The sequence below is a fragment of the Bos javanicus genome, chromosome 8, assembly GCF_032452875.1.
Source record: "Bos javanicus breed banteng chromosome 8, ARS-OSU_banteng_1.0, whole genome shotgun sequence".
Classification (NCBI taxonomy): Eukaryota; Metazoa; Chordata; class Mammalia; order Artiodactyla; family Bovidae; genus Bos; species Bos javanicus.
Genome location: NC_083875.1, coordinates 10,483,927 through 10,498,486, shown reverse-complemented (window position 1 = coordinate 10,498,486; position 14,560 = coordinate 10,483,927). Strand labels below are relative to the sequence as shown.

At 38.4% G+C, this 14,560-nt stretch overlaps 1 protein-coding gene across 1 annotated transcript in view; it reads right to left on the bottom strand.

Annotated features, from left to right (window-relative positions):
• Positions 1-14,560, bottom strand: part of INTS9 (integrator complex subunit 9) — a 128,470-nt gene that overhangs the window by 41,930 nt on the left and 71,980 nt on the right. Inside the window, exons 7-8 of the mRNA XM_061426808.1 lie at positions 5,593-5,713; positions 4,731-4,865 (exon numbers count right to left, since the gene is read on the bottom strand). Of these exons, the coding sequence (XP_061282792.1) occupies positions 4,731-4,865; positions 5,593-5,713 (256 nt within the window). The remainder of the gene's footprint in view (positions 1-4,730; positions 4,866-5,592; positions 5,714-14,560) is intronic.

Genomic DNA, 14,560 nt, shown 5'->3' with positions numbered 1-14,560 from the left:
ACTCACCTAGAGCCAGACATCCTGGAATGTGAAGTCAACTGGGCCTTAGAAAGCATCACTACGAACAAAGCTAGTGGAGGTGATGGAATTCCAGTTGAGCTATTTCAAATCCTGAAAGATGATGCTGTGAAAGTGCTGCACTCAATATGCCAGCAAATTTGGAAAACTCAGCAGTGGCCACAGGACTGGAAAAAGTCAGTTTTCATTCCAATCCCAAAGAAAGGCAATGCCAAAGAAGACTCAAACTACCGCACAATTGCACTCATCTCACACGCTAGCAAAGTAATGCTCAAAATGGTCCAAGCCAGACTTCAACAGTAAGTGAACTGTGAACTTCCAGATGTTCAAGCTGGATTTAGAAAAAGCAGAGGAACCAGAGATCAAATTGCCAACATCTGATGGATCACTGAAAAAGCTAGAGAGTTCCAGAAAAACATTTACTTCTGCTTTATTGACTATGCCAAAGCCTTTGACTGTGTGGATCATAATAAACTGTGGAAAATTCTGAAAGAGATAGAAATACCAGACCACCTGACTTGCCTCCTGAGAAATCTGTATGCAGGTTAGGAGGCAACAGTTAGAACTGGACATGGAACAATGGACTGGTTCCAAATAGGGAAAGGACTGCATCAAGGCTGTATATTGTCACCCTGCTTATTTAACTTACATGCAGAGTACATAATGAGAAACACTGGGCTGGAGGAAGCACAAGCTGGAATCAAGATTGCCGGGAGAAATATCAATAACTTCAGATATGCAGATGACACCACCCTTATGGCAGAAAGTGAAGAAGAATTAAAGAGCCTCTTGATGAAAGTCAAAGAGGAGAGTGAAAACATTGGCTTAAAACTCAACATTCAGAAAACTAAGGTCATGGCATCTGGTCCCATCACTTCATGGCAAACAGATGGGAAACAATGGAAACAGTGACAGACTTTATTTTTGGGGGTTCCAAAATCACTGCAGATGGAGACTGCAGCCATGAAATTAAAAGACACTTGCTCCTTGGAAGAAAAGCTATGACCAACCTAGACAGCATATTAAAAAGCAGAGACATTACTTTGATGACAAAGGTACATCTAGTCAAAGCTATGGTTTTTCCAGTAGTTATGTATGGATGAGAGAGTTGGACCATAAAGAAAGGTGAGCACTGAAGAATTGATGTTTTTGAACTGTGGTGTTGGAGGAGGCTCTTGAGAGTCCCTTGGACTGCAAGGAGATCCAACCAGTCCATCCTAAAGGAAATCAGTCCTGAATATTCACTGGAAGGACTGATGTTGAAGCTGAAACTTCAATACTTTGGCCACCTGATGTGAAGAACTGACTCATCTGAAAAGACCCTGATGCTGGGAAAGAATGAAGGTGGGAGGAGAAGGGGATGACAGAGGATGAGATGGCTGGATGGCATCACCGACTCAATGGAGATGAGTTTGAGTAGGCTCCGGGAGTTGGTGATGGACAGGGAGGCCTGGTATGCTGCAGTCTATGGGGTTGCAAAGAGTCAGACATGACTGAGCGACCAAACTGAGCTGACCTTTTATAAACATGAAAAGATATATAAAATGAATAATAAATTCTTTATAAATATCTAAAAAATGGAGTAACACTTATAACAATACTTATACACTGAACTTCTTGTCAATATGACTGTTAATGAACGACTAACTTAAAACTTTCCAAAAGCTTCAGTCTATACATTCAAATAAAATTCAAATTTCTCATGAAGTCCTACATGGCTTGGCATCTTGGACATGTTACGATCACACTTCATGCAGTGCAATCACAAGGGTGTGCTCTGCTCTGCAGACATGCCCAGCCTGTTCTGGTGTTAGGAGCTCTTCATCTGCCATATGTCTGTCACACTTCGCCCACACAGCTTTACATGCCACATTTCTCCAGGTCTCAGTTCCAATGAGATGTTTCCCTCGAAGCTTTCTCTGACCATCCAAGTTAAACTAGTCACCATCACTCTCTACAGAACTCTGTTTTCAGTACCTGTGTCACCACCTGGAAGCATTTTGCTCATTTATTTTCATCATGCCATTCTCTCTCATCATATGAATACTGACCCCTGAGAGGAGACTTTGTCTGTGGGTCACCACTGAATCTCTAACACCTAGATGAGTGCTTGACATGGCAGGCCCTTAGTAAATATTGAAAAATTAGTATTTGCTGAGTAAATGAGCGACCATCTCTGTTACATACATCAGGTTCTGGTTATTGAAAGTGTTGGGAAATCTCTAAATCCCAGAGGTGACCTAAAGGCAGAATGATCTTATAGAGTAACTATGATCCTAAATGTTCAGACACAAATAATCTAACTTTGATAAAGAGTAGGACATAAAATTTCAGGTAAGCAAGATGAAAAAGCTCTAGAGATCAGCTATACAATGCTGCACTTATAGTCAACACCCATGTACCGTACAGTTACACTTTTATTATAAGGGTATAGCTTATGTTCTAGAGTAGGAAATGGCAACCCACTCCAGTATGCTTGCCTGAAAAATCCCATGGACAGAGGAGCCTGGTGGGCCACAGTCCATGGGGCTGCAAAGAGTTGGACACGACTGAGTGACTGAGCACATACCTCATGTTAAGTGTTTTTACACAACAAAAAAGAATGTTTGTAGAAACTAAAATCAGAAAGATTTAAAAGGCTGATGCTTTGGTAAAGTTGCAGTATACAAAATTAATGTACAGAAATCTGCTGCATTTCTCTACACTAACAATGAAAGATCAGAAAGAGAAATTAAAGAAACAATCCCATTTACCATTGCATTGAAAAAGAGTAAAATACCTAGGAATAAACAAGACAAAGGCCTGTATTCCAAGAAGTATAAGATGCTGATGAAAGAAACTGAAGATGACACCAACACATGGACACATATACCATGTTCTTGGATTGGAAGAATCAATATTGTTGAAATGACTATACTACTCAAGGCAATATACAGATTCAATGAAATCCTTACCAAATTATGAATGCTATTTTTCATAGAATTAGATCAAAAAATCTTAAAAGTTGTGTGGAGACACAAAAGACCCTGAATAGCCAAAGCAATCTTGAGAAAGAAAAGCAAAAGGAATCAGGCTTCCTGAATTTCAGACTGTATTACACAGGTATAGTCATCAAGACAGTGCAGTACTGGCACAAAAACAGAATTATAGATCGATGGAGCAGGGGGACAGAAAGGCCAGAGTTAAATTCATGCACCTGTGGTCAATTAATCTACAACAAAAGAGGCAAGACTATACAATGGAGAGAAGAGTCTCTTCAATAAATGGTGCTGGGAAAACTGGACAGCTACATGTTAAAAAAAAAAATGAAGACAGAACAATCTTTAATACGATACTCAAAAATAAACTCAAAATGGATTAAACACCTAAATGTAAGACTGGATAAACACTCTGAAAACATAGGCAGAACACTCCTTGACATAAACTTCAGCAATATCTTTTTTTGATCTGTCTCCCAGAATAATGGAAATAAAAACAAAAATACACAAATGGGAACTAATTAAACTCAAAAACTTTTGCACTGCAAAGGAAATCACAAGGGGAAAGAAAAAAAAAAAAAAAAGACAACCCACAGAACGAGAAAAAAGCTCATGCAGTTTTATATCCCCAAACAACCCAATCAGAAAATGAACGGAAGACCTAAACAGACATTTCTCCAAAGATATAAAGACAGCCAACAGGCACATGAAAAGATGTGCAACCTCACTAATCATTAGAGAAACACAATCTAAACTATAGTGAGAGATCACCTCAAACTTGTCAGAATGGCTATTATCAAAAAAGTCTACAAACAATACATGCTAGAGAAGAAGTAGAGAAAAGGGAATCCTCCGACATCGCTGGTGGAAATGTAAATTGGTACAGCCACTATGGAGAACAGTATGGAGGTTTCTTTAAAAAAAAAAAAAAGAGTTACCACATGATCCAACAATCCCATTCCTGGGGCTTTTATCCAGAGAAAAACATGGCTCGAAAGGATACACGGACCACAGTGTTAACTGCACCACTATTCACGATAGCCAAGACGTGAAAGCAACCTACAAGTCCACTGACAGAAGAATGGACAAAGAAGGTGTGGTAAATACATACAGTGGAATACTACTCGGCCATTAAAAAGATGAAACAATGCCATCGGCAGCAACATGGACAGACTTAGAGATCATCATTCTAAGTGAACTCACTGAGACAGAGAAAGACAAATACCGTATGATACTGCTTTACATGTAGAATCTAAGCAGATACAAATGAACTTACTTACAAAATGGAAGCAGACTCAGAGATTTACAGAATGAATTTATGGTTGTGGCCGGGAGGGCTGGGTGAAGTCACAGATTGGGAGTTTGGGACTGACTTGTACACACTGTTCCACTTAAAATAGATAACCAAGAAGGACCTACTGTAGAAACGAATCAATAAATAAAAAATGACAAAGAGCTGACGCCACTCTGGAAACATTCTGAATGTAGGGTGAGTTACTGAAAATTCAGGGATTCCCTGGTGGCTCAGACAGTCTGCCTGCAATGCGGGAGACCCATGTTTGATCTCTGGGTTGAGAAGGAAAAGGCAACCCACTCCAGTATTCCTGCCTGCAAATCCTGTGGATGGAGGAGCATGGTGGGCTACAGTTCATAGGGTCGCCAAGAGTCAGACATGACTAAGCGACTTCACTTTCAACTGAAAATCTGAGTTGTTACAAGAGAATTTAGAATTACCTGTGGGTGCGTGGTAAGCAAGGAGGATCCAGAGACATAAGACACTTTCTCATAATGGGACTGGATGATCCAGTTGGAGCTTCCAAGGGCATAGCCAGAGCTTAGAGGAGTCACCTGGACCGCACCGAAAAGCTCCTAGAAAAGAACCATTGTAAGAATGTGTGCTGAACTTTCAGTAGTGCAGTCATGCCAGTTAAGTTTGCAGAGGAAAAAAAAACCAGAAAATCCTTAGAAACTATTTCAAGTGAATCAGAAAGTTTAAGAACAGAAAGATGGTGGAGACCATGGGACAGACACATCTTACAGTCTTTTACTTATCACATTTCTGAGAATTTCAGTCCATCCACATGTCACCAGGCACCCAGGTCACACCCATTAAAAGGCAGAGATGATATATTATGATATAGGCCAAAGAGATAAATACTTAGGTTTTCTTCTTCTTTTTTTTTTTTTTTAACCCTTTTCAGGTTAGGAATTAGTATCTTGGTTGTTCTGTAAAAAGTGGCTCTGGGCCACAGTTGACAGGAATGGGAACCCTCATCATGATCAGAGCTCAGAAGTCATATGTGCCAAATTATTTCTTGATCCCTTTGATGCTGTTCTCTACTTCACAAGTCCAAAACCTGTAAAGTGGTGTCACTGTTCTAAAGTAAACAGGATGAGATGCCTTTTTCCCCCTGACTTATTATATGCTAATGAGTGATGGGGAATATAAGATTTAGGACAGAGCACCAGTAAGAACCTGGGAAGGATGGAGGAAAATAACAGATGTCCTATCTTTCCACTTAAAAAAGGGAACTATAGAATCCTTCCAAACAATCAAAAGCATTCGTCAATCAGTTAAAATCGTATTAACACTCACAATTTTCTGAGAATATCCCACCAGCTGGATCTTACTGAGGGCAGAGTTCACCTCCTGCATAGTGTAGCATCTTCTCCAGGTCGAGACTTCTACTGCATCCTTGAGAGGAGAAGGGAGGAGCCTGGAAACAGATCATCAAGTCAGCTCTTATGTACAGAGAATACTGTGCAAATAACGTGCCCATTTTGTCTAAGTTGTCCAACCTACTGGCATATCTGAATGTTCACAGGATAAACATCCCTTTATAATTATTTTTATTTCTGTAAGGTTGGCAGTACTCTCCCTTCTTTCATTTCTGATTCTAGTAATTGCAGTATTCTCTCCACGGCAAACAGTCAGACATGGCTGGGCAACTGAACTGAGCTGAACTCCCTTCTTCTTGGTCAACCTAGCTAAAGGTCTGGTAGAGTTTTGTTGATCCTTTCAAAGAACTAACTTTTGGATTCATTGATTTTTCTCCATTGTTTTTCTACTCTTGATTTTGCATATCCAGCATATAGCTGGATCTTCTCTTTTGTCTTTTTAAACCTATGTGATAATTTTGGTCATCTGAACTATTTAAGCCATTCACAATGTTACTACTGATATATTAATATAATAGTTGGCTTACGTTTACCAATTTAATTTTTGTTTTTTATATATCACATCTTTTTTGTTCTTCTATTCCTCCACTGATTTTTAAAAATAGTAAGTGAATATTTTCTGATGTAGCCTCTTAAATCCCTTCATGATTTTTCACTTTTTAAAAAGTTATTTCCTTAGTGGCTATCCTAAGGGCTTATCTTATATCTCTTAATATAGAGCATTTCTGTATAACCTCTCACATTCTCTTCCCTGTTCAAAAAAGATAAATGAAATAACATTACTCATGGGCCTGCAAAGTTATAGAAAAGAACTAGGTTAAACACATCTGAGGCAGAAAGAGGAAAATAAAACACATTTTGAAACTTTTCAGACCAGCATCAGGAGCAATCATTAAAACAAACAAAAATGTATCATTAGAAAGACATTTTACTCAATATTATTTTGCTCAAACACAAATAAGAATAGACCTAAAGAGTGACTTCTCTGAGACTCTCTATACAATACAGGTGAAGGGATTTCCAGAGAACGGAACCTGTGCATTAGCTCTGCTCTATCTCCTAAACTGACACTGAACAATAGTAAAGAATCACACACACACACACACACACAACCAGCCCTTAAGACAAAGAGATGAGAGGAGAGCTAATAGCAACAGCATTTTATTTTATTTTTTTAACTTTCTAATTTTATTTTATTTTTAAACTTTACATAATTGTATTAGTTTTGCCAAATATCAAAATGAATCCGCCACCAGTATACATGTGTTCCCCATCCTGAACCCTCCTCCCTCCTCCCTCCCCATACCATCCCTCTGGGTCGTCCCAGTGCTGTAGCCCCAAGCATCCAGTATCGTGCATCGAACCTGGACTGACATCTCGTTTCATACATGATATTTTACATGTTTCAATGCCATTCTCCCAAATCTTCCCACCCTCTCCCTCTCCCATAGAGTCCATAAGACTGTTCTATACATCAGTGTCTCTTTTGCTGTCTCGTACACAGGGTTATTGTTACCATCTTTCTAAATTCCATATATATGTGTTAGTATACTGTATTGGTGTTTTTCCTTCTGGCTTACTTCACTCTGTATAATAGGCTCCAGTTTCATCCACCTCATTGGAACTGATTCAAATGTATTCTTTTTAATGGCTGAGTAATACTCCATTGTGTATATGTACCACAGCTTGCTTATCCATTCATCTGCTGATGGACATCTAGGTTGCTTCCATGTCCTGGCTATTATAAACAGTGCTGCGATGAACATTGGGGTACACGTGTCTCTTTCCCTTCTGGTTTCCTCAGTGTGTATGCCCAGCAGTGGGATTGCTGGGTCATAAGGCAGTTCTATTTCCAGTTTTTTAAGGAATCTCCACACTGTTCTCCATAGTGGCTGTACTAGTTTGCATTCCCACCAACAGTGTAAGAGGGTTCCCTTTTCTCCACACCCTCTCCCGCATTTATTATTTGTAGACTTTTGGATCGCAGCCATTCTGACTGGTATGAAATGGTACCTCATAGTGGTTTTGATTTGCATTTCTCTGATAATGAGTGATGTTGAGCATCTTTTCATGTGTTTGTTAGCCATCTGTATGTCTTCTTTGGAGAAATGTCTATTTAGTTCTTTGGCCCATTTTTTGATTGGGTCATTTATTTTTCTGGAATTGAGCTGTAGGAGTTGCTTGTATATTTTTGAGATGAGTTGTTTGTCAGTTGCTTCATTTGCTATTATTTTCTCCCATTCCGAAGGCTGTCTTTCCACCTTGCTAATAGTTTCCTTTGATGTGCAGAAGCTTTTAAGGTTAATTAGGTCCCATTTGTTTATTTTTGCTTTTATTTCCAATATTCTGGGAGGTGGGTCATAGAGGATCCTGCTGTGATGTATGTCAGAGAGTGTTTTGCCTATGTTCTCCTCTAGGAGTTTTATAGTTTCTGGTCTTATGTTTAGATTTTTAATCCACTTTGAGTTTATTTTTGTGTATGGTGTTAGAAAGTGTTCTAGTTTCATTCTTTTACAAGTGGTTGACCAGATTTCCCAGCACCACTTGTTAAAGAGATTGTCTTTAATCCATTGTATATTCTTGCCTCCTTTGTCAAAGATAAGGTGTCCATATGTGCGTGGATTTATCTCTGGGCTTTCTATTTTGTTCCATTGATCTGTTTCTGTCTTTGTGCCAGTACCATACTGTCTTGATAACTGGCTTTGTAGTAGAGCCTGAAGTCAGGTAGGTTGATTCCTCCAGTTCCATTCTTCTTTCTCAAGATCGCTTTGGCTATTCGAGGTTTTTTTTGTATTTCCATACAAATTGTGAAATTATTTGTTCTAGCTCTGTGAGGAATACTGTTGGTAGCTTGATAGGGACTGCATTGAATCTATAAATTGCTTTGGGTAGTATACTCATTTTCACTATATTGATTCTTCCAATCCATGAACATGGTATATTTCTCCATCTATTAGTGTCCTCTTTGATTTCTTTCACCAGTGTTTTATAGTTTTCTATATATAGGTCTTTAGTTTCTTTAGGTAGATATATTCCTAAGTATTTTATTCTTTCCGTTGCAATGGTGAATGGAATTGTTTCCTTAATTTCTCTTTCTGTTTTCTCATTATTAGTATATAGGAATGCAAGGGATTTCTGTGTGTTGATTTTATATCCTGCAACTTTACTATAGTCATTGATTAGCTCTAGTAATTTTCTGGTGGAGTCTTTAGGGTTTTCTATGTAGAGGATCATGTCATCTGCAAATAGTGAGAGTTTGACTTCTTCTTTTCCAATTTGGATTCCTTTTATTTCTTTTTCTGCTCTGATTGCTGTGGCCAAAACTTCCAAAACTATGTTGAATAGTAATGGTGAAAGTGGGCACCCTTGTCTTGTTCCTGACTTTAGAGGAAATACTTTCAATTTTTCACCATTGAGGATAATGTTTGCTGTGGGTTTGTCATATATAGCTTTTATTATGTTGAGGTATGTTCCTTCTATTCCTGCTTTCTGGAGAGTTTTTATCATAAATGGTGGATATTCTCTAGACAGGAAACACAAAAACGGTGTACAAATTCGAACCCAAAACAATAAAGTAAATGGCAACGGGATCATACTTATCAGTAATTACCTTAAACGTAAATGGGTTGAATGCCCCAACCAAAAGACAAAGACTGGCTGAATGGATACAAAAACAAGACCCCTACATATGTTGTCTACAGGAGACCCACCTCAAAACAGGGGACACATACAGACTGAAAATGAAGGGCTGGAAAAAGATTTTCCATGCAAATAGGGACCAAAAGAAAGCAGGACTAGCAATACTCATATCAGATAAAATAGACTTTAAAACAAAGGCTGTGAAAAGAGACAAAGAAGGTCACTACATAATGATCAAAGGATCAATCCAAGAAGAAGATATAACAATTATAAATATATATGCACCCAACACAGGAGCACCGCAGTATGTAAGACAAATGCTAACAAGTATGAAAGGAGACATTAACAATAACACAATAATAGTGGGAGACTTTAATACCCCACTCACACCTATGGATAGATCAACTAAACAGAAAATTAACAAGGAAACACAAACTTTAAATGATACAATAGACCAGTTAGACCTAACTGATATCTATAGGACATTTCATCCCAAAACAATGAATTTCACCTTTTTCTCAAGTGCACATGGAACCTTCTCCAGGATAGATCACATCCTGGGCCATAAAGCTAGCCTTGGTAAATTCAAAAAAATAGAAATCATTCCAAGCATCTTTTCTGACCACAATGCAGTAAGATTAGATCTCAATTACAAGAGAAAAACTATTAAAAATTCCAACATATGGAGGCTGAACAACAGGCTGCTGAATAACCAACAATCACAGAAGAAATCAAGAAAGAAATCAAAATTTGCATAGAAACGAATGAAAATGAGAACACAACAACCCAAATCCTGTGGGACACGGTAAAAGCAGTCCTAAGGGGAAAGTTCATAGCAATACAGGCACACCTCAAGAAACAAGAAAAAAGTCAAATAAATAACCTAACTCTACACCTAAAGCAACTAGGAAAGGAAGAAATGAAGAACCCCAGGGTTAGTAGAAGGAAAGAAATCTTAAAAATTAGAGCAGAAATAAATGCAAAAGAAACAAAAGAGACCATAGCAAAAATCAACAAAACCAAAAGCTGGTTCTTTGAAAGGATAAATAAAATTGACAAACCATTAGCCAGACTCATCAAGAAACAAAGGGAGAAAAATCAAATCAATAAAATTAGAAACGAAAATGGAGAGATCACAACAGACAACACAGAAATACAAAGGATCATAAGAGACTACTATCAACAATTATATGCCAATAAAATGGACAACGAGGAAGAAATGGACAAATTCTTAGAAAAGTACAACTTTCCAAAACTGGACCAGGAAGAAATAGAAAATCTTAACAGACCCATCACAAGCACAGAAATTGAAACTGTAATCAAAAATCTTCCAGCAAACAAAAGCCCAGGTCCAGACGGCTTCACAGCTGAATTCTACCAAAAATTTAGAGAAGAGCTAACACCTATCCTGCTCAAACTCTTCCAGAAAACTGCAGAGGAAGGTAAACTTCCAAACTCATTCTATGAGGCCACCATCACCCTAATACCAAAACCTGACAAAGATGCCACAAAAAAACAAAACTACAGGCCAATATCACTGATGAACATAGATGTAAAAATCCTTAACAAAATTCTAGCAATCAGAATCCAACAACACATTAAAAAGATCATACACCATGACCAAGTGGGCTTTATCCCAGGGATGCAAGGATTCTTCAATATCCGCAAATCAATCAATGTAATACACCACATTAACAAATTGAAAAATAAAAACCATATGATTATCTCAATAGATGCAGAGAAAGCCTTTGACAAAAATGCAACAGCATTTTAGAAAGTAGAAAGACAAATAATGACTGATTTCACAGACCCAGGAAAGTTCAAGTCACTTAGTTTCCACTGCAGAACTCACAACAAGCTCAGCAATGGGAAACAACAGGTATGTCTTGTAGTGAGGTGAAAGTGAAAGTGAAGTCGCTCAGTCGTGTCCTACTCTTTGCGACCCCATGGACTGTAGCCTACCAGGCTCCTCTGTCCATGGGATTTTCCGGGCAACAGTACTGGAGTGGATTGCCATTTCCTTCTCCAAGTGAGGTTAAAGGTGAGCCTAAAAACAAGAAAATTCCTAGAAGAAACTGATTAAGAAATAGAACCTACTAATTCTCCTCACCTAATCCATATAGCTCAGCAATTGCCCCTTCCCCTCCCAGGCATGTCACCAGAGACTCTTCTCTAGGGAGAATAAAAATGAGAGTCTGGACCAGGGGAAACCAGCAACACCTGGAAGCAACCTCCTTAAGCAAAAGTTTACATACTGAGAGGACAATTTTCTTATCCTCAGAGCAGAACACTATCAGTTAATCTTATACCCTGCAGGGTAGGAGACTAGGAGAACCTTCTCTGAAAAACAAGATCAGCACCGAAAAACAAAACCAAAAAACAAACAAAAAAACCCCCCAAAAAACCCCCAAAAAACCCTCAATGAAAAGATACTGACTGACTTGGGGTTTTACAATGAAATTACCGAACCAGACTATGTCATGGTAAAGTCCAGAATTCAACAAGACCTGGCACACAGACTTTCCAAGTAGCTTTTCTTTTTACCTGTCTAATTCTTAAATATGAACCAATAACCAAGGATCACCATGTATCTAAATAAAGCCTCTAAAATGATAAAGGCCAAAACAAATGGAGGAAGGAGAGGAAATAAATTAGGTAGGTAGTAAATAACAATCATTATTCTCAGATAAATAAAAGAGTGTACCTAAGAAATGAGAAGACACTTCTACTAAAAGGGTGAAGAGTCATTAAGAGAATGAAAAGAACACTTATAAATGAAAATAGGACATTATACAATGAGAGCATGCCAACAAAACAACACGATTTCAAAATAAGCTGCTGCTGCTGCTACTGCTAAGTCGCTTCAGTCGTGTCTGACTCTGCGACCCCATAGAAGGCAGCCCACAAAATAAGCTAAAAACGTTAAAAAGATATTCAAGACACAAAGACCCATATAAATGAAGAAATCAGAAAAGCTTAAAAATGAAGGAACAGAACTACATGAAGAATTAGAAATTTAGTAAGAATTCAGGAATGAAGACTAAACTGAAAGACACACAAGAGTGGATATACACAACAGACATGCCAAGAGAGCAAAGACAGATACAACATACAGGTAACAGGAGTCCCTCACAGAAATCCAAGCAAGGGAACAGAATACCAAAAACCGTAAGTAGAAATAAAAAGAAACTACACACTGAAAGAACACAATGCAGACCCGAGAATACTGACCCAGGATAACTAACGCCAGATATATTCTGGGAAAATATTTAGATTACAGAGAAAAATCTTTGGGCGTGGAGGCAAAAAGGGCAAGTTATTTACAAGGAAAACAAGAAAAGATTACATCGGTTTTCAACAGTTATCAATGCTTTTTCTAGAATAAAATAGAGAAACATATTTAAGAGACTCAAAGAAAGAAAATGCAAGCCAAGGATTACATATTTAGCAAAACTTTGTGACTTTCAAGGTCACAGAGCACAGAAAAACAGTTATTAATCAGCAAGAACTCACAGAATACAGTTCTCATGATTCTATCCTGATATATCATCTGAAGAATGAGTTTCACACAACCCAAATTGACTACAGTAGAAACATCAATATAGGGGTTGATACTATTAAATGCAGAGTTCCTTGAGGAGAAAGGCCAAATGAAGTTGGAAGGGAGAGAGGACAGTATGTAACGGCTACATGTTCTGACAAGATAGACACAGTCAAAGTATAAAAGCAGCGGAAGAAAAATATATATTCTCTTTCCTCCAAAAAGGCCTCAAAACAACTGACCAATCCAGTAACAGTGAGCATTGTTAGCAACCAGAATGGGAGCTCAAAATCCCATTTCCACTAAAAGAATCCAGAGTTTCTTGGAGAAATGGGTGATTTCAGATTTAGGAATGTAAAAAAGGAGTCTTAGACATCCTGCTACATTGGATAACAAGTAAACTATCAAAAACTACAAACGAGGTAACAAAAGGACATAGTGGATAAACTGAATATGCTTTCACTGACAGGACAATCTGAGCTGCAAGAAGGGTGATGTGGTGATGGGATGAAATCCACGCACTATGTATGTTTCAGCGCTGTGATTAGACTGGCGCACAGAGACCCGGTTTTTGAGTTACCAGACATTTTCTATCTCTTAACCTAGGTGGTGTTTATAGGGGTAGCTGCTTTACAATAGTTTTGTCAAGAAAATGCACTGTTCATAACAAACACCCTCTTCCAACAACACAAGAGAAGACTCTATACGTGGACATCACCAGATGGTCAACACCGAAATCAGATTGATTATATTCTTTGCAGACAAAGATGGAGAAGCTCTATACAGTCAGCAAAAACAAGACCGGGAGCTGACTGTGGCTCAGACCATGAATTCCTTATTGTCAAATTCAGACTTAAATTGAAGAAAGTAGGGAAAACCACTAGACCATTCAGGTATGACCTAAATCAAATCCCTTATGATTATACAGTGGAAGTGAGAAATAGATTTAAGGGCCTAGATCTGATAGATAGACTGCCTGATGAGTTATGGAATGAGGTTCGTGACATTGTACAGGAGACAGGGATCAAGACCATCCCCATGGAAAAGAAATGCAAAAAAGCAAAATGGCTTTCTGGGGAGGCCTTACAAATAGCTGTGAAAAGAAGAGAAGTGAAAAGCAAAGGAGAAAAGGAAAGATATAAACATCTGAATGCAGAGTTCCAAAGAATAGCAAGAAGAGATAAGAAAGCCTTCTTCAGCGATCAATGCAAAGAAATAGAGGAAAACAATAGAATGGGAAAGACTGGAGATCTCTTCAAGAAAATCAGAGATACCAAAGGAACATTTCATGCAAAGATGGGCTCGATAAAGGACAGAAATGGTATGGACCTATCAGAAGCAAAAGATATTAAGAAGAGATGGCAAGAATATACAGAAGAACTGTACAAAAAAGATCTTCACGACCCCCAGTTAATCACGATGGTGTGATCACTGACCTAGAGCCAGACATCCTGGAATGTAAGTCAAGTGGGCCTTAGAAAGCATCACTATAAACAAAGCTAGTGGAGGTGATAGAATTCCAGTTGAGCTATTCCAAATCCTGAAAGATGATGCTGTGAAAATGCTGCACTCAATATGCCAGCAAATTTGGAAAACTCAGCAGTGGCCACAGGACTGGAAAAGGTCAGTTTTCATTCCGATCCCAAAGAAAGGCAATGCCAAAGAATGCTCAAACTACCGCACAATTGCATTCATCTCACACGCT